At 31.7% G+C, this 23,512-nt stretch overlaps 4 protein-coding genes across 4 annotated transcripts; 3 read left to right on the top strand and 1 right to left on the bottom strand.

Moving 5' to 3' along the window:
• Window positions 1–1,449: 1,449 nt before the first annotated feature.
• LOC111682862 lies at window positions 1,450–6,465 on the top strand. The gene is made up of 4 exons (XM_023444853.2): window positions 1,450–1,791; window positions 4,106–4,232; window positions 4,286–5,883; window positions 5,953–6,465. The coding sequence occupies exons 1-4, from the start codon at window positions 1,643–1,645 to the stop codon at window positions 6,365–6,367; spliced, it is 2,289 nt and encodes a 762-aa protein (XP_023300621.2). The 5' UTR covers window positions 1,450–1,642; the 3' UTR covers window positions 6,368–6,465.
• A 2,760-nt stretch (window positions 6,466–9,225) lies between these two features.
• On the top strand, window positions 9,226–15,165 carry LOC124420635 (toll-like receptor 4). Its single transcript, XM_046954133.1, has 5 exons — window positions 9,226–9,412; window positions 9,488–9,691; window positions 11,944–12,932; window positions 14,779–15,064; window positions 15,144–15,165. The coding sequence occupies exons 1-5, from the start codon at window positions 9,327–9,329 to the stop codon at window positions 15,163–15,165; spliced, it is 1,587 nt and encodes a 528-aa protein (XP_046810089.1). The 5' UTR covers window positions 9,226–9,326.
• Window positions 15,166–17,540: 2,375 nt separating this feature from the next.
• Window positions 17,541–19,966, bottom strand: LOC124420634. Its single transcript, XM_046954132.1, has 2 exons — window positions 18,006–19,966; window positions 17,541–17,945 (listed from the first exon to the last, which is right to left on the bottom strand). Exons 1-2 carry the CDS (start codon window positions 19,964–19,966, stop codon window positions 17,624–17,626), a joined length of 2,283 nt encoding a protein of 760 aa, XP_046810088.1. The 3' UTR covers window positions 17,541–17,623.
• A 2,598-nt stretch (window positions 19,967–22,564) lies between these two features.
• LOC124420633 lies at window positions 22,565–23,037 on the top strand. The gene is made up of 2 exons (XM_046954131.1): window positions 22,565–22,672; window positions 22,776–23,037. Exons 1-2 carry the CDS (start codon window positions 22,587–22,589, stop codon window positions 23,035–23,037), a joined length of 348 nt encoding a protein of 115 aa, XP_046810087.1. The 5' UTR covers window positions 22,565–22,586.
• The last annotated feature ends 475 nt before the right edge of the window (window positions 23,038–23,512 follow it).

The following is a 23,512-nucleotide window of genomic DNA, read 5'->3' as shown; positions in this document are numbered from 1 at the left end:
TCGAGTCTTAGTCTAGTCTATAGTCTAGTCTATAGTCTAGTCTATAGTCTAGTCTATAGTCTAGTCTATAGTTTAGTCTATAGTTTAGTCTATAGTCTAGTCTATAGTCTAGTCTATAGTCTAGTCTATAGTCTAGTCTAAAGTCTAGTCTATAGTCTAGTCTATAGTCTAGTCTATAGTCTAGTCTATAGTCTAGTCTATAGTCTAGTCTATAGTCTAGTCTACAGTCTAGTCTATAGTCCAGTCTATAGTCTAGTCAATAGCCTAGTCTATAGTCTAGTCTATAGTCTACTCAATAGTCTAGTCTATAGTCTAGTCTATAGTCTACTCTATAGACTAGACTATAGTCTTGTTCATAGTCTATTCTATAGTCTTTAGTCTAGTTTATAGTCTATTCTATAGTCTAGTCTATGTTCTAGTCTATAGTCTGGTCTATAATCTAGGCTATAGTGTAGTCCATAATCTGGTCTATGTCTAGTCTATAGTCTAATTTATAGACTAGTCTAAAAAGTTTATGCCTTGTTCGATTTTATCGGGCCTTTATGTAAATTTTATTATTTTATCCTTAAAACTGCGATCTGTTGTTTCAACAAGTCTTGTAGATTGTTTTAGTCTATTCAGAAAATTATTGTTAGCTGATCGGTATACATTTATGTGGGCATATATTCAATATTTCAATGTGATACAAACATCAGCACTGACACCCAACTAAGTTAAACAAGAAAAATGCGCACCACTGCGTATGCTTGATATTTATTATTTTTATATTAAAACGTCACCCCGATGCACTCAAGTTTGAAGAGTAATTTTAACATTTACTTAAATATTTATGTGAAAAAACATAATTCCAATTGAATTTAATTTTTATTCAATATTTTAACCAAATTCAAGTCCATTAGACGTAAAATGATGTTAAGACATTAAAGAAAAAATTTGGGAAAAAACAATACAAGATATGTTTATGATTGTTGCCAACAAAATGTATTTTAAATTAAAGCGAACTTACCATACTTATTTTGCAGTTTTAGCAATGAGGTAACCTTCTCCTAACAAACAAACTGCCCCAAACAGATTCACTTAATCTAAAATTTAACTACTTGTTTAATCAACTTTCTATTACAATGCAAATTTTTGCAAACAACACAAAAATAATATACTCCAAAATAGACAAGAAAAAAACTACAACAAATGGAAATGTTCTCATCCACAAATAAATACTAAATATTAGTCTATTATAAGTTTTCACTTTCATTGGTTTTAGGTCTTTTTTTGCGACGATAAAACAGGCTCCCTAATCGCCAAATGAACTAAATAAATATCTGTTATTAAATAAAGACAATAGATAAAATCCTAAACGACTGATAATAATTCTAATAATAATGAGACATTTTTACTAAATACTAAAATCCTATTTTACCAATGAGTACACAATAAGTTCAGTCTGTTTTAAATAAGGCAAGAGTAAAGTTGTGCTAAATTACAGAAAAGTAAACGGGAAAGTTTGAAAACGGATTCTAAAGGAAAATTTATGAGAAATTATTTAAATATTTGCAAATGGATTTTAAGTTTAAAGAAATCAATACAAATCTAAGACATTTAATAAAAATACCTTAAAAGCTTAAAGGAAAAATACAAATTTAAAATGCTTTTTAAACATTTAATTTATTACATATTCTTTAATATTTCTCTAAATGTTGGTGGATTAACGGGCGTGGAGATTTTAACTCCGGCCACTGGTTTAAAACTTTTAAAAAATGTCATCAAACTAACGGATACTCTTTTGGAAGTCACGTAAGTTTTGCATGATTTTCGTTAGTGCAACATGATTTTAATGTCATGGCAATGTAGTTTTTTGCAGGTTTGTTACTAAAGTCTGATGAAACATAATAAAACAGTAATCAGTTTGTATCTTTTATCGATTATTAATATTCGCAATTTATTTTATGGGTTTAAGTTAAACAGCACAGAAATATACGTTTTATTTTAGTTATAGGGAAACAAATATTGCGCTATTACTACTATTATATGTTGGCTATGCTTTAGTCAATACTCGGTGGACCTAGTTCATATAATAGTTCGTATTATATAAACTTGAAAATGGTCTAATTCCTGAACCCTTGACTTATCTATTATGTAGTCAATAAACCAATCTATAACTACTAATTATTCTAGTCAAAAAACAAGTCAATCTGCTAGTTCCTAGACTAATTAATAACGCAAAGTTCATTCATCAGTTTAGTCTTAAGAGTACAAATACTTTTCCTAACAAAATTTAATATACTCGTATGTAGGGTATTGATATGTACATATGTACGTTTTAGCAACACAAAAAAAAAAAGGAAAAAAAAAAAAACATAAATTAAATATAGATAAAATCGTATTTATGTGAAAAAAGTGTACTATTTCACATATTTACTAATATTAAACGTTTTGTATTCATTTTGATTTATTACTTAATACACGGTTAACATTTTAATGATGATAGTTTTATATTCACATAGTTAGTTGTATATCTGAAGAGAATACACCTGTAATAGCGATTGAGTTTATAGTTTATATTATGATATTGCAAATTGTAGTATAGCGAAAAAAGAAACCTTGAACTATAGATAAGAAAATAGTTTCCAGTGATAAAAAGCATATTGAAAGATATTATGATAATATTTATTAGTAAGTCCACAAAGCATACATCAGCTTTATGGGTATTACCCTCCTGGTCATATGTATAAGTTGTCCCTATATCAAGTTATAGGATTCGGTTGCTATTAAGTGAAATTCTGGCAAGAAGTAGTATATTTATTATTAATTGCAGTAGTATAATTTACTGACAAAGCTAAAAATCATTAAATAAAAATTGAGATCATTAAATACACCATTAAGAACTACTCATGTTCATAATCTAAACTTAATTAGAACTGAACTAGAACTGAACTAGAACTGAACTAGAACTGAACTAGAACTGAACTAGAACTGAACTAGAACTGAACTAGAACTGAACTAGAACTGAACTAGAACTGAACTAGAACTGAACTAGAACTGAACTAGAACTGAACTAGAACTGAACTAGAACTGAACTAGAACTGAACTAGAACTGAACTAGAACTGAACTAGAACTGAACTAGAACTGAACTAGAACTGAACTAGAACTGAACTAGAACTGAACTAGAACTGAACTAGAACTGAACTAGATATGAAATGGAACTAAGCCGCCGCCACGAATGGTTTATATTTATACCCTACACCACTTTAGTGGGAAGGGTATATTGGGTTTGTGCTGATGTTTGTAACATACAAAAATATTCGTCCTATACCCACCTTAAAGTATACCAATCGGCTAAGAATCATTTTCTGAGTCGATTAAGCTATGTCCGTCCGTCTGGCTGGCTGTCCATATAAACTTTGTGCGCAAGGTACAGGCCGCAATTTTCAAGATAATTGAATGAAATTTGGCACACACGCTTTTTTTGGCCTATTGAAAATGGTTAAAATCGGTCCATTATTTCGACTAGCCCCCATACAACCGTACCCCCCAAATATGGCCTTTTGGCTTATAATTAATTTAAATGATCCATTATGGTAACAAAAGTCGAGAAAACTTAGTTTTATAGAACTTTAAATGACACTACCGATTTTTGTAATGATCGGGCTTCATTTGACCCTATCCCCCATACAAACTCCCCTTCAGAAAATGTCTTAAAGGTCAAAATTTACTTACAAACACTAATAACACTTTTAAATTCTACATAAATAATATTGAAGAAGACTTAACTCCCCCTACCAACATTTTTGAGGATAGGGCCATATTTTGCCCTACTCCCCTTTAAGCCCTCTTAAAAAGATCTCTTTTTTTTTTGCCAAAAAAAAAAAGTAAAAATATTCCGAAATAAAGTTTAAAAAATAAACCAAATGCTTTAATTTTTAAATAATCCCTTATTTTTAACATACATACTGACTGGTGTAGGGTATCATATGGTCGGCTACGCCCTACTATACATTCATACTTGTTTTTGTTATATTTCCAAAAAATGTTTTCAAATGGTCCTAGGTATCATAATGTTAGGGATCTACTGTAATTAATTAAAACCTTCAATATTCTTCCTTCCAGCCCCTACATTAATATTACTATCGCTGGTATTCCCCCAAATTGTGTGCAGATGGCGTGTAAATTTGTTTGCTTCAATGGTAAATCAACCGATATCGATAAGGATATTCTTTACACCTCGGAAAAAAATGTAAGCTAGAATAATAATATATTAACGATCTCAGTCTATCATAATATTTTCAGAATTATTTATGTTCCACCATCGATGAACTGCGACTTTATAACTATGAATTTCCCGATAACATTCTATCTTTTGGTTTCCTCGGCAATTACAGTGACAAAGTCAAGACGTTATATATCGCTTCAGCAAATATAACAGATATTGAAGCTGGTGCCTTTGCTAGAGGAAAATTCAAAGAGATTTTCTTTGAAAATCTACATCTTAAAGAATTAAAAATGGATTTCTTTGAGGGTATATCGTCTGACTTTAACGCCTTATCTATTATACAGAGAGAAACACCTTTAGAAACCGTCTATTCAAATTTTCTCTGTTATGTAAAGTATCAAATTAAATATCTGACATTGCAAGCGGGTTTGAAGAGTGTGCGCAATCTCACCGGTGGTGATTATATACTAAATAATTTATTGTATGCGGACTTTAGTTTTAACAATTTCAGCGATAACATGGGCTATTCGGAATTCAGTAAAGTCTCCATGTTGGAACATTTAGATTTATCCCATTCGAATTTAGAGTATTTACCTTCATATATATTTTCGGATTTCACTTCGACTTTGGAATATTTGGATTTGTCATATAATAAATTGAAAACTATTAGTCGTAGCATATTTGGTTGGAGAGAATTGCCCAGAGATTTAAAGATCTATGCCAACGACAATGAATGGGCTTGTTCGTGTGACTTACAAATGGAGTTTAAAGCTATTTTTATCTACTATAGAACCACTTTATTGTGCTCGGAACCAGAGTGGTATAAAGATTGGTCGGTGTTCGATGATGAAATATGTGGTGTAAGTTCTTTGGAACACTTTGCACCAACTGAACCCATTGGGGAGACATCTACATCTGGCTCTATTAATGATGCTAATATGATGCCCACTATAGAGATCAATGAAGGCCCTTTCTATAAGGAAACAACAGAAGCGGTATCCAGCACTTCCCCTCATTATATAGAGAAGCCTAGTTTTGTAATAAAAGCCGATTTGGTGAAGTTGGATTGTTTAACCGGCACCACCAATATTAGTCAAAAGATTGCAAAACCCATGCGTTGGCCCTTAATTATATTTGATGTTACACCTCAGGATAATTTACGAGTAGATGTTGAAGTTGTCTCACCCTCCGTTCTAGATGATTCTTTTGGTCTAATATGGTTTAGCAAGGTCACCACCCAGTTCTACAAAATGGAAATAAATTATAATGAATACGGTTTAGGTTGCTTTAATTCCATTTCATTTGTTACCACAGTCGATGATCTGGTACCGAATACTGCTTATACCTTTTGTATAGTGAAAAAGAATCAAGTTACCACTTCTCCCTTTAGTTGCAAGTCCATACATGTGGGTGGTAATGTGGCAGTACAATATAGTGCTTGGCTAACTCGCGACATGAGAATTACCGGTTTGTCTTTGGTTATATTTGGCATTATAATGTTTTCGTTTGCTGGTATTTTAATGATCTATTTGCTGTTAAAACGCAAACCTATTTTACTTAAAGGCAGCAAGAGAGTCACCACTCTTCATCCAAATAGTGATGAGATAGTGGTACTGCCGAAAGAGAACTCGGTTCAAACGATTAAAGAGAAAGAGGAAAAGTTGGCTAGACGTGGGTAAGTTACTCGCAAACAACATTTATACTTTCTAGCATTAAAATAAATTTGTAAATCGTTTCTTTTCAGACCCTTTTCCTGTTCCCAAATACGACGCAAATCCAACGAGAGTGTGGCCAGCTATCAGAGTTATATGAATACCAATTTATATGAAGTCATACCAGCATATAGTAAATTAAATAATAATAACAACAACCCCTCAATATATATCACTACTAATGCAACACAGGAAACAACTCTACCAGATGTAGTAGATAACCAAGACACAGAAAGTTGTTATCTGACTCCCCTACAAACAGTCTCTAGCACAGCTAATCTGGTTAAATATGCCGAAATACCTTATCGTGCTAAACGCATGTCTAACGATGCCCTGCCCGATGTGCCAGCCGATCAACCACCACTCTCTTTGGCTTTAAGTGAATCGTTAGATAAACCAGAATATGCCCAAGTGGGTACGATTTATACATTGGATAGTCAAGTTTAATATATGAGATGTTTGTTGTTTTTTTTTTTGTATGTGAAATTATTAATATATATAAATTGTGTAATAAAAAATATAATTTTCTTTCTATAAAACTTTAATGTGTGTGATGGCAAAGTTATGTGTTTAATTATTATTATATTGTTAGTTTAAAACAATTAGTAGAAGCAACATTATATTTCATTGATCTATGTCTTTCATCAATTTGTAGAAATATAAAGTTTTTACATTTCGTGAAAAGCAGTTAAGTTGGTTTCGCAATTCTTTTAGAGATTGAAACATCAGTTTAGGTTACTTCCAGAGCTTTCAAAATATTAAAAGTTTTTATGAAATATGAAGTTAGGTTATTTTACGTCTAACCAAATAAGTTGGATGGACAAAAGTGCATAAAACCAAAAAAGAAGCCACGGGACATCATCGAACGTAAAAAGTCTTCTTGGTTAGTGTTCTTGCAAATAGGGTATATAGTATTTATATAATGCTTATATGAATCATATAAGCACTTCTTTGATTCTTTAACCTTGCCGTAAGTCAGTTTCTTTATATAAAGTGGGGATTGATCGTGCATTCAAGATTTGTTGGTAAGAATTTGTGTCCACGCTTTTATCCTTGAATGCTTTCAGATAATCAATAATCTTACTAATTTCTATATTTTTACTGTACCATCCAGCATCAGTGTCTTTATGGTAGGTATGGATTGATCGTTCATTCTTAAGATTTGTTAGTTCGAATTTTGAGCATTCCTCACTGACGATGTGAACTCTAGATCGGCAGAAATTACATCCTATTTATTCTAGGTTATGAAAATATTAAGGTTGTGCAACTGATAAGAATAAAGTATAGGACTCGTAATCTCTAAGCCGGATGTCAGTTCAAGGAGAATGTACACGGCACTTAAGCATGTACTTGAATATGTACTGAAGGCCAATATACAGGCTCTTGGTGTGCAAGTATCTACGGAGGCTTCATGAAGACAAAAAACCATTAATCCATAAGGCAATTAAAAATAAAGTATCTTCGGATCTTTAGAAGCTGCTTCAGTTTCTGCAACCAAGAAAACAACCTCGGATTTGACAAACCCAATTTAACTGCTTAATATTCTATAACTCGATGAAGAAGTACCATCCTGATATAAACTTTTAAACACCAACTTTCTATCGTTGATTAAAGTCATTGGAGAAAATCTGATTTATTTTGGAAACTACCTTATGATAGATGGCTGATTTGCATGCATATTCAGTTAGAAGTACACTATTGCTGTATGCGATGGCACCAAACCATTGGATATAGCAACAAGGAAAACTTATATTTTCAGGAGAAGAACTGTGGTGCAAATCTAGATTCATTTGATTTAATTGAGATGTTTTACTTTAACTACAAGCAGAGTATTAAAAATACGCTGGTCCTGTCTCTCACAGAACATATCATTGACACTGTAATCGCTGCTGAAGCGAATGTGTTACGGAATTCCCAAAACGCGATAAAACCGAGGAACAAATATTTAACTGTAATTGTTTAGTACAGAGAGAGTGCGCGGCTAGATAGTGTATGATGAATAAGTGTGAAAATAAACTCAATGACAATATAAGCAAATTAAGTGGAACATCGCCAACTAAAAGATTAAAAAGTCGATCAGATTATTATAGTATAATCTTGATCGGAATCACGTAATTGTTTATTATAGAGAAGGAGAGAGAGCGTGACGATATATAGTGTGTGGCGAAGTGTATAACTGTTGCAACGGATCTGAATCTGAACTAGTAAAAGTCTGGAGTAGATCCCAAATCAGTTGATTAAAGGGAGATGTTTCAGTTTCAATACATGAAGACTATGAGAAACCCGCTGGTGCTGCCTTTCACAGAATATATTATTGACACTGTAATCGCTGCTGAAGCGAGTATAGAAGAAAATGGTAACTGTATTTGTTTATTACAGGAGAAAGAGAGAGCGGTGAGATAGTATGTAGCGAACTGTGGGAATAATTTTCGCCAACTGGAAGAGTATAGAATCGATTTGATTATAATGGAATAATCTTGATCGGAACAGAGTCTTTTCGACTAGAATGGAGTATATTTGATAAGAATGAAGTCTGCCCGATTACAATGAAGTTGTTTCCATTAGAATTAAGTCTATTAGATCAGAGTAGATCATATTTGAATAAAAGAGAATCACTTGACTCGAAAGAATCGATATGACCAGAATAAAGTCAAATATGTAATTAGTGTGCGCCGAGGTAGTTTATGGCAACTAGTGTGAAAACAAATATCGCCAACTGGTTAAATATGAAGTCTATTTGATTATACTTAATAATCTTGTTTGGAACAGAGTCTTTTTTGGAATAGAGTCTTTTCGACTTGAATGGAGTCTGCTCGCTTAGAATGAAGTCTATTCGAATAAAGTAGATCAGATTTGACTAGAATAGAATCATTTGACTATAATATGGAATCAATATAACTAAAAAACCGTCGAATACATCTATATTTACTTAATTGGTCATAACTTCTCACTCAACCTTTTCAACGATTATGATTAAGCGCATGGCCAAAACAAAACACTATTAACTCCAATGAATGCTTTTAACGTTTTATAATCCTTGTCTTATCTCAAAAACTCTTACAAGTGCAAATGTTGGAAAATCATAACATCAAAACAAAATAAATAGATCTTTCCACTTAATTTATTCATTAGTACATGATTCATACGTCAACTTCCAAGCGAATCTATTCGTTTTATTTTTGTTATTGAACCGATAACTTTGACATTGATAAGCTTAAATCTAATTTATCAATTAGAATAAGTTGTAAATTATAATTGAGAATTTATTAAACGCAAATTCGATAAAATAATAGAGATTGGCTGGACAAAAATCTAATCAGTTCATAGCAAAAGTTGTAAGACAACAGATTCGGCAGCAAATTGGATTTTAATTTATTGAAAAAAATAAGAAAAATTTTTGTTATAAATGTTAAATAAAAAATCATTTGATTTATATAAAGATGAAAAAAAGACCAAAACTACTGAAAGATTATATCAACCTAAGAAGTTTCGGTAGGTTGTTCTATATAAAGAAGAAAATGTATCGTCTTACTTATATAACGATTTTCGGTTTATTTTTCCTTTTAGTTGGTGTAAATATATTGTTTTGCCTTTATTATTTGGTTTCATTTTATTATTGATTTTAACAAATGTCGATTTTACCGGTGAAGCCTATAATAAAAATCAGAATTATGTTGAAGAAAATACCAGAATGTTTTCACCGGATCAAAGTTTTGCACAACCGGATGACAGAATTTATTCATCGGATAAAACCATTATGGGCTCTTTAGGGTAAGTTTAAATATTGTGAAAATTATCGAATTTAAAGTGAAATTTTCCATATGGTTTGATGTTCATTTCACTTTGTTAAAGCTTAGTAACGTTTTGATATGCATTTTCATTACATTTCTCTTAAATGTGCCGACTTGACAAGAATAGACTCGACCTGAAGAAAGGCGGATCGATAGGATTATAGTGAAGGAATAGAGTTGATTCGATTAGAATATAATCGAGCTGACATAAATAGATCGGAACCGATTTGAATAGAGTAGATTGGACTAGAATTGATTGGACTTGACTATAAGTCAGTTCGACTTATAGGAAAGGAATACAGTTTATTCGAGTAAAATATAATCTAACCGACATGAGCAGATCCGAACTGACTACAAAAGAGTAGATTTGACTAGAATAGAGTGGAATTGGCTAAAATATAGAATCGGTTTGACAAGAATTGTGTTGGTTCGACTAGTATATGGTTGATTCGACTTAAACATTTTAGATTCGACTAGAATATAGTCGATTTAAGAATGATAGAGTAAATCGGACCATAATAGCCTCGATTGGGATATATTCCTCTTGACTATAAAAAAACTTATAGGGAAGAAATAAAGTTGATTCGATTAGAATATAATCGAGCATGAATAGATACGAACCAACTTGAATAGAGTAGATTGGATTAGATTTGTGTGGACTTGACTAGAATAGAGTTAGTTCGACTTATAGGAAAGGAATAGAGTTAATTCAATTAGAATATAATCTGATCGACATGAACAGATCCCAACTTACTGTAAAAGAGTAGATTTGACAAAAATAGAGTAGATTTGGCTAAAATAGAGTCGGTTTGACAAGAATTGAATTGTTTCGAGTAGTATAGGATTGATTTGACTTAAACAGTTTAGATTTGACTAGAATATAGTCGATTTAAGATTGGAATAGGATTTACTTTTCGATATGACTGGATTAAAATATCCTCGATTAGAATAAAGTACAGAGAGTCGATTTGACTGTAGTTTCATCTATTCGGCTCGACAGGAATAGAGTTTATTCGAATGGATTAGAATCTATTGGACTAGATTGCATTAAAGTTTATTCGATAAGAATATTCGAATCAATTGGAGGTTTCACAGTAGTAGAGTCCGCTGTGGACACTATTCGACTAGATTAGAATACATTACTTATATTACTATTCAAAGACTTAACTGATCGCGAGTAGTGTACTGCCATGATAGCCATCATGCTAGGATTAAAGTTGATTCAATTTATAGAGTTAGTTCGACTTTGGTAGAATCGATTTTCTAGTCGATTTAACTGAAACTTTCTTGACTAAACGAGAACAAAGTCGACCTGAATTTACTAAAATCGATTTGAGTGGATTAGAGACATAGTCGATTCGACTACAATTGCGTTGATTCGTTAGAGTTGAGCCAACATAAATACAACTAACCCGACATAAACTATTACGATTTGAATAGAATAGAGTCTTTTCGACTACAATAAAGTAGAACCGCCGCGATTACAGTAGAGTTGATGCGACTGAAGTAAAATCAATTCGATTATAATGAGGTCCATTCGACTATAATTTTTGCTCCGACAAGTATATTCGGTTATACAGAATTCGGTTGTAAAAGAGTCGATTTGACTGGAATATTATCGATTCTACTAGATTAGAGTAGATTCGACTGAAATAAAGTCAACTTGTTTATAAAACAAGTATGAATGTACAATCGGGCATAGCCGACCAAATCATATAGGGGCTAGGCGAAATATTGAACCGATTTAAATCATTTTCAACCGCATTCGTCTTGGATCAAAAGAAGAATACGTGCCAAATTTTACTAAATTATCTTCAAAATTGCGACCTGTAGTGTGCGCAAAAAGTTTACATGGACGCACAGACAGACGGACGGATGGATAGAAGGACGGATATACGGACGGATAGACGGACGGATAGACGGACGGATGGACGGACGGATAGACGACTCAAAAAGTGACTCAGAAAATGATACCTATACCTGATTGTTATACTTTAAGGTGGAAGTAGAGCCAATATATTTGTGTGTTATTAACATCAGCACAATCACGTAATACCCTCCCCACTATAGTGGCGTAGAGTACAAAAGTAATGAATTTGACTAGAATATTGTCGATTTAGTTTTGCCTAAAACGAAATATGCAACAACTTCCAGCTAAATTTGTTATCTCCTTTATACAATAAAAACCTCAGACTATCAGTGAATAAATCATAAATTCTTCTACCTTTCCAGACATATAAAATCCTCAATATCACGTGCATTAAACTGCATACAATCTACGGATAGCTGTTCTCTCACTTGTGTTGGTGGTAATATCAATAATATTTACAAACAATTGGAACCGCTGTATAAATCATGTAATAAAGATTTAGATTTAATATTGATTGATTGTTCATTGCCCTCGAGTAGACTGAAGGCCAGTTTCTTTCAAGGCAATTATTATTTAAAAACAATCAATTTTACCAATTGTAATTTAGCCGACATCGATAATCAAGCATTTGCCCAGAAATCTGTTAAAAATCTAAGAAATTTAACACTAATCAATACAAGTTTTTCAACATTAGATATGAGTACCTTTGAGGGTTTACAGCGATTGGAGTATTTCTATTTGCTCAATAAGATAACCTGGTCTACATTTAAGGGTGATGGATTTTTATTTTATTTTTCTGACACCCTTACCTCGTTGGTCATACAGCAAGAGGCTTCCAAATCTACTGTTTACGATCCTTTGCCTTGGCTACAGGGTGCAGCAATGAAACGTTTGACCTTCGTAAACTTGGCTAATAATAACTTTCAAAATATTTTACACAACAAAACTTTTGCAACTTTAACTGCTGTACAATATTTGGATTTATCATATTGTTCGCTAACTTTTCTAGAAGTCAATGTTTTTGATAGCATTCTTAAGAGCCTCAAACATTTAGATTTAAGTAATAATCATTTGGCCACATTGCCGTCAGAAATGCTAAGGCAGATGAGTGGTTTAGAGTTAAATTTATCCTTTAACTATTGGTTATGTACCTGTAATAATAAAGAAATGTTGCAAATCATTAAATGGAAATTGGTGGACTTGAAACTTTTGGATGAAAGAAATATCAAATGTTATACACCAACAGAATGGCGGGATGTACCGGTCAATGATTTAGTTTTAGATTGTTTAGTAAGCACTACGTTGGGTATAAGCTGGACTACTGGTGGTGAAATTACGGAAGAATCAACAGGTAAATAGAAACTTTTTTCTAACACCAAGTCGATTTGAAGAGAATATATATGTGTTACAATGGGAATAGACTCTATTCAAAAGTGTTTTTGAGTAGAATAGGACCAACTCAAAATGAATAACATCAATTCATTTAAAATATATTCTATTCGTCTAAAATAGTGTCAATTTGAATAGAATAACGTCGAGTCAACCGGAATGTTTTCAATTTCTTATAAATAAAGTTGAAGCGAACCAACTACAATAGATTAGACTACAATGTATACCACGTTATAAGAGATCCATATGGGCACAAAATATGTGTAAAAAAATGAGATAACTTTCACAGACCCATATTTTGCAAATCGTTCGGAATTTTTATTTACTCTCTGAGGCAAAGTTGTAGCTCTTGTCATAAAGAACAAAAATTGTGAATATATAGAAACAAAAAATTTCATCATTGAGATAAAAAAACAAAAAACTAATTTCTTACGCTTTAAAAAAAATATAAAGTTATTTTCGAAATTAGGCGTATACTTAATATTTGTAATGCCAGTAAACTATTATCACGTATACGTATAGATATTGTTCACAAATTTCGCACTCTAAAATTTTCCAACTACAAGTTAGTTAGTAAGTTAGTTAGTTGGTTGGTTGGTTAGTTAGTTGGTTTGTAAGTTAGTTGGTTAGTTAGTTAGTTGGCTGGTTAGTTATTTAGTTAGTTATTTAGTTAGTTAGTTAGTTAGTTAGTTATTTAGTTAGTTAGTTGGTTAGGTATTTAGTTAGTTAGTTAATTAGTTAGTTAGTTTGTTAGTTATTTTGTTTGTTAGTTTGTTAGTTTGTTAGTTTGTTAGTTTGTTAGTTTGTTAGTTTGTTAGTTTGTTAGTTTGTTAGTTTGATAGTTTGATAGTTTGTTAGTTTGTTAGTTTGTTAGTTTGTTAGTTTGTTAGTTTGTTAGTTTGTTAGTTTGTTGTTAGTTTTGTTAGTTTGTTAGTTTGTTAGTTTGTTAGTTTGTTAGTTTGTTAGTTTGTTAGTTTGTTAGTTTGTTAGTTTGTTAGTTTGTTAGTTTGTTAGTTTGTTAGTTTGTTAGTTTGTTAGTTTGTTAGTTTGTTAGTTTGTTAGTTTGTTAGTTTGTTAGTTTGTTAGTTTGTTAGTTTGTTAGTTTGTTAGTTTGTTAGTTTGTTAGTTTGTTAGTTTGTTAGTTTGTTAGTTTGTTAGTTTGTTAGTTTGTTAGTTTGTTAGTTTGTTAGTTTGTTAGTTTGTTAGTTTGTTAGTTTGTTAGTTTGTTAGTTTGTTAGTTGTTAGTTTGTTAGTTTGTTAGTTTGTTAGTTTGTTAGTTTTGTTAGTTTGTTAGTTTGTTAGTTTGTTAGTTTGTTAGTTTGTTAGTTTGTTAGTTTGTTAGTTTGTTAGTTTGTTAGTTTGTTAGTTTGTTAGTTTGTTAGTTTGTTAGTTTGTTAGTTTGTTAGTTTGTTAGTTTGTTAGTTTGTTAGTTTGTTAGTTTGTTAGTTTGTTAGTTTGTTAGTTTGTTAGTTTGTTAGTTTGTTAGTTTGTTTAGTTTGTTAGTTTGTTAGTTTGTTTAGTTTTGTTAGTTTGTTAGTTTGTTAGTTTGTTAGTTTGTTAGTTTGTTAGTTTGTTAGTTTGTTAGTTTGTTAGTTTGTTAGTTTGTTAGTTTGTTAGTTTGTTAGTTTGTTAGTTTGTTAGTTTGTTAGTTTGTTAGTTTGTTAGTTTGTTAGTTTGTTAGTTAGTCAAACACACCACAATCCTCTACCAGACTAGAACACTAGTTACTTTAAAGAAGGAGTAAGGCTTCATCGATGGGAATCGAACAAGTCACCTTCGCACTAACCATTTTTTTAACAATTTTACAGAAAATACATCCGAAACTACAACAGTAATACCAACAACCGGGTGTCTGGATAATTCCACTATAACAACTATAACCTCAGGTGAAATTAGCACCACTAGTGACTCCAGCAGTAGTGAATCCAGCAGCAGTAGTCAGACATCTGAAGAGACAAATGAAACATCAGGAGAAAGTTTTGACACAACAACAAAAATTTACACAACTACTACACCTAAGACAACTACACCCACCACTACTAGGACAACTATATTTTATACGACAACCACTACAAAACGGCCTACAACCACCCGGCCACTAACGCCTATTTCTTGTTACACTAGGAGAGCCCACATACTGATAGTTGAAACAAAATGCCACTTTTTCATTAAGCCTATTTCTGCAACAGCAATAAAAATTATAACAAATACTTCGCTCACCAACATGAGTGTCATTTATTTCCACAATGCCAAAAATAATACCGCAATCGCAAATATGCAAGAATATTTTACCATAATAAATAATTTAAATACATCGGAAATTTATGTCTTCTGTTTGATATGGCATAAATTTAAAAATGGTAAAATAACATACGATTGGAAAATATCACCATTCGATTGTCGCAGTTATAGTCATTCGGAAGTTTTACCACAACCTTGGCTAGAAAAAGAAGATAAAATTTGGATTTTATGTCTTGTGGTATTGGGTTCATGTCTTATGGTATTTTTGGGCATAATTTTGGTGGTACTTATAAGACGTGGGAAGAAAGACTATAAGTCTAAATACGAAAGAACATTTAATAGAGACTCAGAAAGTGAACCTAATTATTTGGAGCCTTCAACAAAGTAAGTGTATTTGTTTGGATTATTTGAAAATTTTTTTTCAGTTATACTTTTTCTGGGTTTCTTTCAAGTTTGTCGCATCAAAATTGTGATGTTATTGTACGTCCATTTGCTAGATTGTATGTTTCTCGACATCAACCACCTGATGTTGCGGCTCAACATGTAAGCTGTATTCTAAATCATGATTTATATGAGGAATTGATTATGTAAAATATATATTAATTAAAGAAATACAATATTAAAGAACAACGTTTAATAGAATATTATATAAAATTTCTACTTGAACAAAATACAATATTTTCGAATAAATCGATGTGATTTAAAAAGTGTTGATATGACAATAATTGAATCGATTCAACTATAGAAGGAATAGATTTCAATCGAGTAGAAAATACTAAAATTTACTTTAATTTGACCAGATTAGAATATAGTTTATTCGACAATAAGTATTGATTCGGTAAAGGCATAAAGTATAGACTCAGTGTTATTTCGGTTAAAATAAAGTGGATTCGATAAAACATACAATACAATCACAAATTAATCACAGTCGATTAAGTCCGTTCGGCAAAAATGGGATGAATTATACTTACGATCCAACTAGCAGTTAAGTTTCAACTTGAATAAAGTAAAGACGATTAGGTTATTGGACTACAATAAGATCAATATAGACGATTATATTAAAATAAAGTTAGGATAGTGTCGACTCGAATCAACATAGATACATAAGAATTAATTAATTTGATTAGTATATAGTCGTCTAAACTAGAATACAGTCAATGCGACTAGATTAGAAAGGAGTCGATTCGACTAACATGGAATAAACTAGAATAAAGTGGATTTGACTAGAATAGAGTTGATTCGACAAGATTAGAGTCGATATGACTATAATAGCATCGATTCGACCAGAATAATATCGATTCGACTAGAATTGAGTCGGTTCTACTAGAATATAGTTAATTCGACTAAAGTGACGTCGGTTCAACTGGAATACAGTCGATTTGACTAGAATAGAGTCGATTCGACTAGAATAGAGTCGATTCGACATGAATAGAGTCGGTTAGACCAGAATAGAGTCGATTCGACTATAATATAGTCGATATGGCTAGAATAGCGTCGATTCGACCAGAATAATATCGATTCGACTAGAATAGAGTCGATTCTACTAGCATATAGTTAATTCGACTAGAATATAGTTAATTCGACTAAAGTGAAGTCAATTCAACTGTAATAGATTCGATTCGATTGGAATAGAGTCGATTCGACATGAATAGAGTCGGTTAGACTAGAATAGAGTTGATTCGAGTAGAATAGAGTCGATTCTACTAGAAAACAGTTACTTCGACTAAAGTAAAGTCGATTCAACTGGAATAGAGTCGATTTGACGGGAATAGAGTCGATTCGACTAGAATAGAGTCGATTCGACTAGAATAGAGTCGATTCGACTAGAATAATATCGATTCTACTAGAATAATATCGATTCGACTAGAATAAAATCGATTCGAATAGAATAGTATCGATTCGACTAAAATAGAGCTAATTCGACAAAAATAAAGTTGATTCAACTAGAATAGAGTCGATTCGACTAGAATAGAGTCGAGTTGGCTAGAATAGAGTTGAGTCGACTAGAATAGAGTCGATTCTACTAGAATAAAGCCGATTCAATTCAAATAGAGTTGACTAAATTTACTAGATTGAATAGGAGTTGTTTCCATCCAACTGAAAACTTGACTGCAGATACAGATTCCATCTAAAGTTAGGTCTACTTTGACTGTTAATCCGTTTAGAGTGACTTAACTCGGCTGTTTTAGAACCGTTTAAAATGTGGTTAATACGTTAAGAATCAAATCAATCCATCTACATAGTTTCGATGTGTTACTTACTTTTTTAAGAAACGGACACAATTTATAAAAAATTTAATAAAAATTTGAACTTTTTCGTTTGTCTTTAACTTTACAAAGCGATAATAATGCATAAATCATAATAAATACAATACGTAAGAAAAAAAATATTCGAAAAAAACATAAATTGTTCTCAATTTACTGTTTCATAATGATCAATTGTTTGATATTCGGGATCATCTTCTATAACATTCAAATAGTTTCTATTTTGTGAGGAACCTCTCGGCAAACGTCTACATTTGGTTAGCGGAGAATAGGAAGTATTGGTACATTTCCTTGAAATTTGGGCTTTAGGTGGCTGATGTAAAGGCGGTAAAATTGGAGCACTCATCGTGGGCGCTGTAAGTTGAGAAGAATATAGCGAATTTTCGATATCGTAGTTATTAGTTTCCTGTATGGGTGGTAAGGATTTTAAATAATTTGATGACCTTTGAGATACGGGTGACAGATTGGGACTGTAATGAAAATAACATTTTTTTTATCATTTGTATAGATATATAGAGAACAAAACAAACCTTATATATCCAAAACAAGATTTTTTAGATACTAACAAAACTTTACGTTTACTATTATGTATGGGCAATATTCTAGCATTACGTTGTTGTAAAAGCCAGTGAGGATTTTGACGTAGTAGTATGTAGACTAAAGCTATAGCTACAATAAATAGTAGTAAAGCTATTACTGTAGAAGAGGTAATGAACCAAACTTTATCTGGTGTTAGCAGCCAAGATGTATTAGCTTCAGAACCTTTGATGTAATGACCCAGACAATCAAAGGGTGATATTGCTACAGCTGTTAGCTTTATCAAACAAAATATATACGAGCTGGAAGGTTTTAAATCATTTATAATGACTGTGATATTGCTTGATGCTGCTTCCTTGTCAAGTGTTTCGGCCACAGTCTTGTTATCGCTAGAGTTGGTAAAATACAGTATTAAGAAGTCTTGGAGTAAGGCTGTTACCTCTATATTTATCTGAACACTGTTAGAGGAGTTGTCAAATATAGAGAAATTTGCATTTGGCTTGATGACATATTTCGTTCCTTCTTCCTCAATATTCGAATAGCATTTAAGTGAAATAAGATAAGAAGGTATTTTTGAAGTGGTACTTGTAGTAATAGTGGTGGGGTTCCCGATTGTTGGTGTAGCACTTGTAGTTGGATGAGTGGTTGCATCGTTTGTATCTTCAGTGCTAATGGGGTAGTTTGTTGTTGTGATATAAGTGGTAGAAATTGTAGTTATAACAGTTGTTGTAATTGGTGGTATCATGGAGTATGTTCCACCATTACTATTAGCTGTGGTTGTATCGCTTTCCTTGCATTCAGTTACCACCTTTATCAATTCCATTTCATGCCATTTTTCCGGAGCTTTACACACTATATCTTTAGCTAATTTACTATCATTTTCTAAAAAATATTGCAACATTTCATTGTCACACTCACAATTCCAATCATTTGGACTTAGAACCATTTCTATGTGAGCGAGTGTAAACTTTTGTAAAAATATGGAATCTAAAGTTTGCAAATGATTGTAACGTAAATCGATGTATTTTAGGGTGTCAACAATAAAATCAAATACGGGCGCTGTAATACTATGCAAGTTACAGTTATATAATAACAAATACTCCAATGACTCAAAAGCTTGAAAGGTATTTAGTTTTAAAGGTCCTTGCAGATTAGTATTACTTAAATCTAAATTCGTTAAGGAAATCATTTTTAAATCCAACCACCATACCAAAGGATCCATTACATCACTGCTATTTATAGCCGGTTGTATAACAGCTTTCTTTAGACTATTTGCCAATGGTTTAAGAAACAACTTTCCCTTAAATACCTCATTTACAGGCATTTGTACAAATTCAAAATTTACTAAATTAGTTAAACCATCAAAACAGCCTTCATCCAAAGTTATCAATTGATTATTTCTCAATATTAAAGTTTGTATATTTTTAGCATTATTATGTTTGAAAGTGGCTGCTTTAATTGTCTGCAAATTGCATTCAATTATGGAAAAATATCCCAATGAGAAATCACCAAAAAAGAACGACTGTTGTAAAATACCCGAAACAAATTCACATTTTTCCACAATTAAACTTAAATCGATATTATTACATTTGCTTTGTAAAATATCTAAATCATCATCGATATAACTGACACTACCATCTATGCAGTATAAAGTGCAATTTTCTACGTATTCTACACAACCGATGGCATTAGGTAATAATGTATTAGGCAAATTTATTAGAAATGGAATGCTGTTGATCATATCACTACTTTTAACTTGATCAGGTTCATTTTCAGTTTCTCTACTTTCTGATAACTCTGTGCTTATGTTTCCATCAATAGTTGTGGTAGTTTGTAAGTTTGTCTCCCATATTGGGTCGAAATTGTGATTTGGTTTTAAATTATTCTTACTAAACTTGTTAGTATGATTATTAAAATGTTTACGTTTAATCGTATGTTTAAAATCCACATTCATAAGAATTAATACCAAAAAGAGAAGAATTAATGCTGCAGCGAAGATATATTTTAAGTATCTGAAATGAAATAAAAAAATAATGTTCAAGTATTAGATCATTTTGTCTAAATTTTACTTAAAAACATTTTTGTATAAAAACCTTAAAATTCTAAAAAAAGTTTGTTAAAATTTAAATATTATTGCCTTAGTGGTTGTTTAAATATACTGCCGGAACAAGATATTATATGGGGGCTAGGATCTAATAGCTTATGGCCAAACTGCTATATGTTTATTCTGTATTCCAAGGAAATGTAGACCGATATTGTTAATTTTCAACAAAAACTCTGAATACCCGTAATGTTTCCCATTTCTTGATATCATAACTCTTCAGAAAGTTGTTGAAAAGGTATTGTATACATTTTTTAGTAATATTTTCATCCAGAGCAGAAACTACTACTTGATAGAAGACTGTGTACTGTTTTCTGGGCCCCCAAAGATCAGGTTTATATGTTGTAAATCGTTCAAGATTTGGATATGGAAAAGAAAAGAATAAAATTCTCAAAATTTGACGTATACTTAATATTTGTAATATCAATAAATTGCGAACACGTATACGTACAGGTCTCGTTGATTAAAACAGTACAATTTCACAATGTACAATTTTAAACTTTAGTTAGTTAGTAGTTAGTAAGTTGGTCGTAGTAATGAAATAAAAACAAAACCAGAAAATCGCAAAAAAATTAAAATTCTCAAAATTAGACGTATACGTAATATTTGTAATATCAATAAATTATTAACACGTATACGTACAGGTCTCGTTAATTTTGAACTGAATGTGTAGAATGCACCTACTTAGTTAGTTAGTCAGTACACTTTAGAGGAACCAGAATTCAAGGGGCAACTCGTGCAGTTCGTTGCGCTGAGTAGGAGTAGTAGTTTTTGGGACTTCCATTTAAACCTTTCCACATGTTTAGTGACAGGTAAGACTTCTAACGAAGTTTGTTGCACATATGAACAGTTTTCCTTATAAACTAATTCTCTCTGTTGTTTGAACAACTGCCAATACACTACAAAAAGCTGTGCTCTTTCCGAATATGTCTGTATATACGGGTTTCGGGAACACATCCCCTAATTTCATAACAACATTGTAGTATCGATTGTATAGTTAAACACACTCCTCATTGTGTCGCAACTCAAATGAATCAATAGAGTTGGAAACCCTGCCGTCACTTACTCCTGTCGAGTAGTCTCAAAATATACTTTGAAACGCCAGCCTATACATCAAAGTTGTATTCTGTTTTAGATCGGATATAAGTTTTCTAAATAATAAGGAGGTCATAGGAAGTCAAGTATGTCTTACTCCTTGAACTTGTTTGATGACATCCCGACTATAACAATTCGTATTGAGCGATCCCTGAGAAAGCTCGATATTAATTGAGAAGTCGATCTGGCCATGTCTGTCAGTCTTTCTGAGTGTCTTAATTAACGATATTATATTGGGAATTTCTCCATAACAATCGGTCAACCCAACTTCCATATAAATCTTCTTTCAGAAAATCTTCCTCTTGTTTACAACACATACACTTTCCTGTTTAATCTTGCTAGAAATAACATAATTCATTTTTTCATAATTTTTAAACACGTTTCAATTTTACTTTTTTTTCTTAATATAAAGTGTTTTCTCTTCGTCTCTAATATCTATGATTTATAAATTTTGTTAATCCCACGTTTTTTTTTTTTTGGGGGGGGGGGGGGAAATATCAAGTGCCTTTGCATTTAACAATCACACTTACTTCCGATTTTTTGTCCCGTGCAATATGTTGTCATATTTGCTCTGCTTTCCTCTCTCCTTCTTCAAATCGAATGTTTTATGTTTTTTCAACATTTTTCCATTAAAAAAAAAACTTTTGTATGACAATGTTATTTTTGGATGGCTCTTTTTTTGGAATACTTCAGCACAGTTGAACGTTTTCAAAACAACTATTTTCATTTAATTTGATAACTAATCAATTAATTTAATCAAAGCATAACGAAAAGTTATGCATATTATTTAATTGTCATTATCAGAAGCGATAGTAAATGTCGAGTTTGCATAGATGTCCATTTGAGTTTAATTATTTAATTAGGATTATTTGAGAGGTGTGTATTTTTCGAGGGTTGTGTGAGAAGTTAGGTGTTTGTGTAAGTTGCATTTTTAAAGATTTTCATACATCCATGATTCTAGAATAATTTTGCATATTTAAGTATCAAGGATGTAATAAGTAGCCCTGTTATTAAAGTTTACATATTAATCACAGTATAAAGATTTAATTCTGTTATAAATGTGGAAACAATTACTTGTCTCCGTTTATTAGCTGTCGTCATTGAATTTTCCACGAAACAAGCACCTGATGCATTAAATACCACTTTTGGATAAAAATAATATACTTATTTACAAAAAAATAAGAGCAATTACTGAATGTCTGATTAAATGCAAATACGTGTTATTTAGATAGTCTATCGATTTATTCAATACCAAATATAGATCAAAAGATAAAACTTCAACAACAGATAAGATAATTTCTACATAAAAATGTTTATTTCATAAAATATCAAAAACAATGAGCAATTTTTGCAGTTGGTGTTTGCAAGTCATAGAGCAATGACTGAAATAAAGGATAAAGACAAGGATAAGTTAAAAATCGAGGATATAAAAAAGGATAAAAGAAAAGAATTTGCAAGTAAAGAGTAAGTCGCCTAAAAAAAGCATAGTATTTCTTTTCGAAATATAATCCATATTGCTTAGTATCATAATCACTTTTATATTGATTTTTTTTACTTTTTTTTTAAGAAAATCACTAACTTGTATGAATCAAAAACGCTTACAATTATGTGCCTGGGTTTTACTAACTGTTGGACTTTGTATTGTTGTTACCACATTTTATTTGGCCATACAACAAAATCCCAGCTATAATAAATCCGTAGCAGCTGGTGGAAAATTATTGGATGATGTTTCAGATTTATTACCAAATAATGAGGAGGATCACTATGGTGGCACCGGCCACTTTAGCCTTGAGGATGAAGCATTAAGTTCTAATAAAAGCGGACGGTAATTAATATTAGATATCAAAAATATGAGTGCTATAATCGGGTTTGTTGAATTTTATTTATCGCAAACTTTTTTTTTAATTTATACCGCATATACCGTTATGGAAAGTAGTATAAGGAAAATAGTATATTCTTGTAAAAATGTCTTACTTTACTCAATGACATAACTGTGCAATATTCGAGATATCTATGATTCTTAAACGGTTATATGGCGATGTGTTCATTTATATACCGAAATTAAATTTTCGCTGCTGTACTCGTATTTTAAGACAAGATTTATGACAGCTAATGTGGTCCGATTTCCTCCACACTTACGGATTGCCGACCAATCCATTTACAATACCAAAAATCTGAACAACTGAACTAAAACTAAATAAAAACTGAACTAGAACTGAACTAGAACTGAACTAGAACTGAACTAGAACTGAACTAGAACTGAACTAGAACTGAACTAGAACTGAACTAGAACTGAACTAGAAC

This window comes from Lucilia cuprina, chromosome 6 (genome assembly GCF_022045245.1).
Source record: "Lucilia cuprina isolate Lc7/37 chromosome 6, ASM2204524v1, whole genome shotgun sequence".
Lineage (NCBI taxonomy): Eukaryota > Metazoa > Arthropoda > Insecta > Diptera > Calliphoridae > Lucilia > Lucilia cuprina.
Note: the sequence above shows the minus strand (reverse complement) of the source record. Positions and strands in the feature narration are given on the sequence as shown.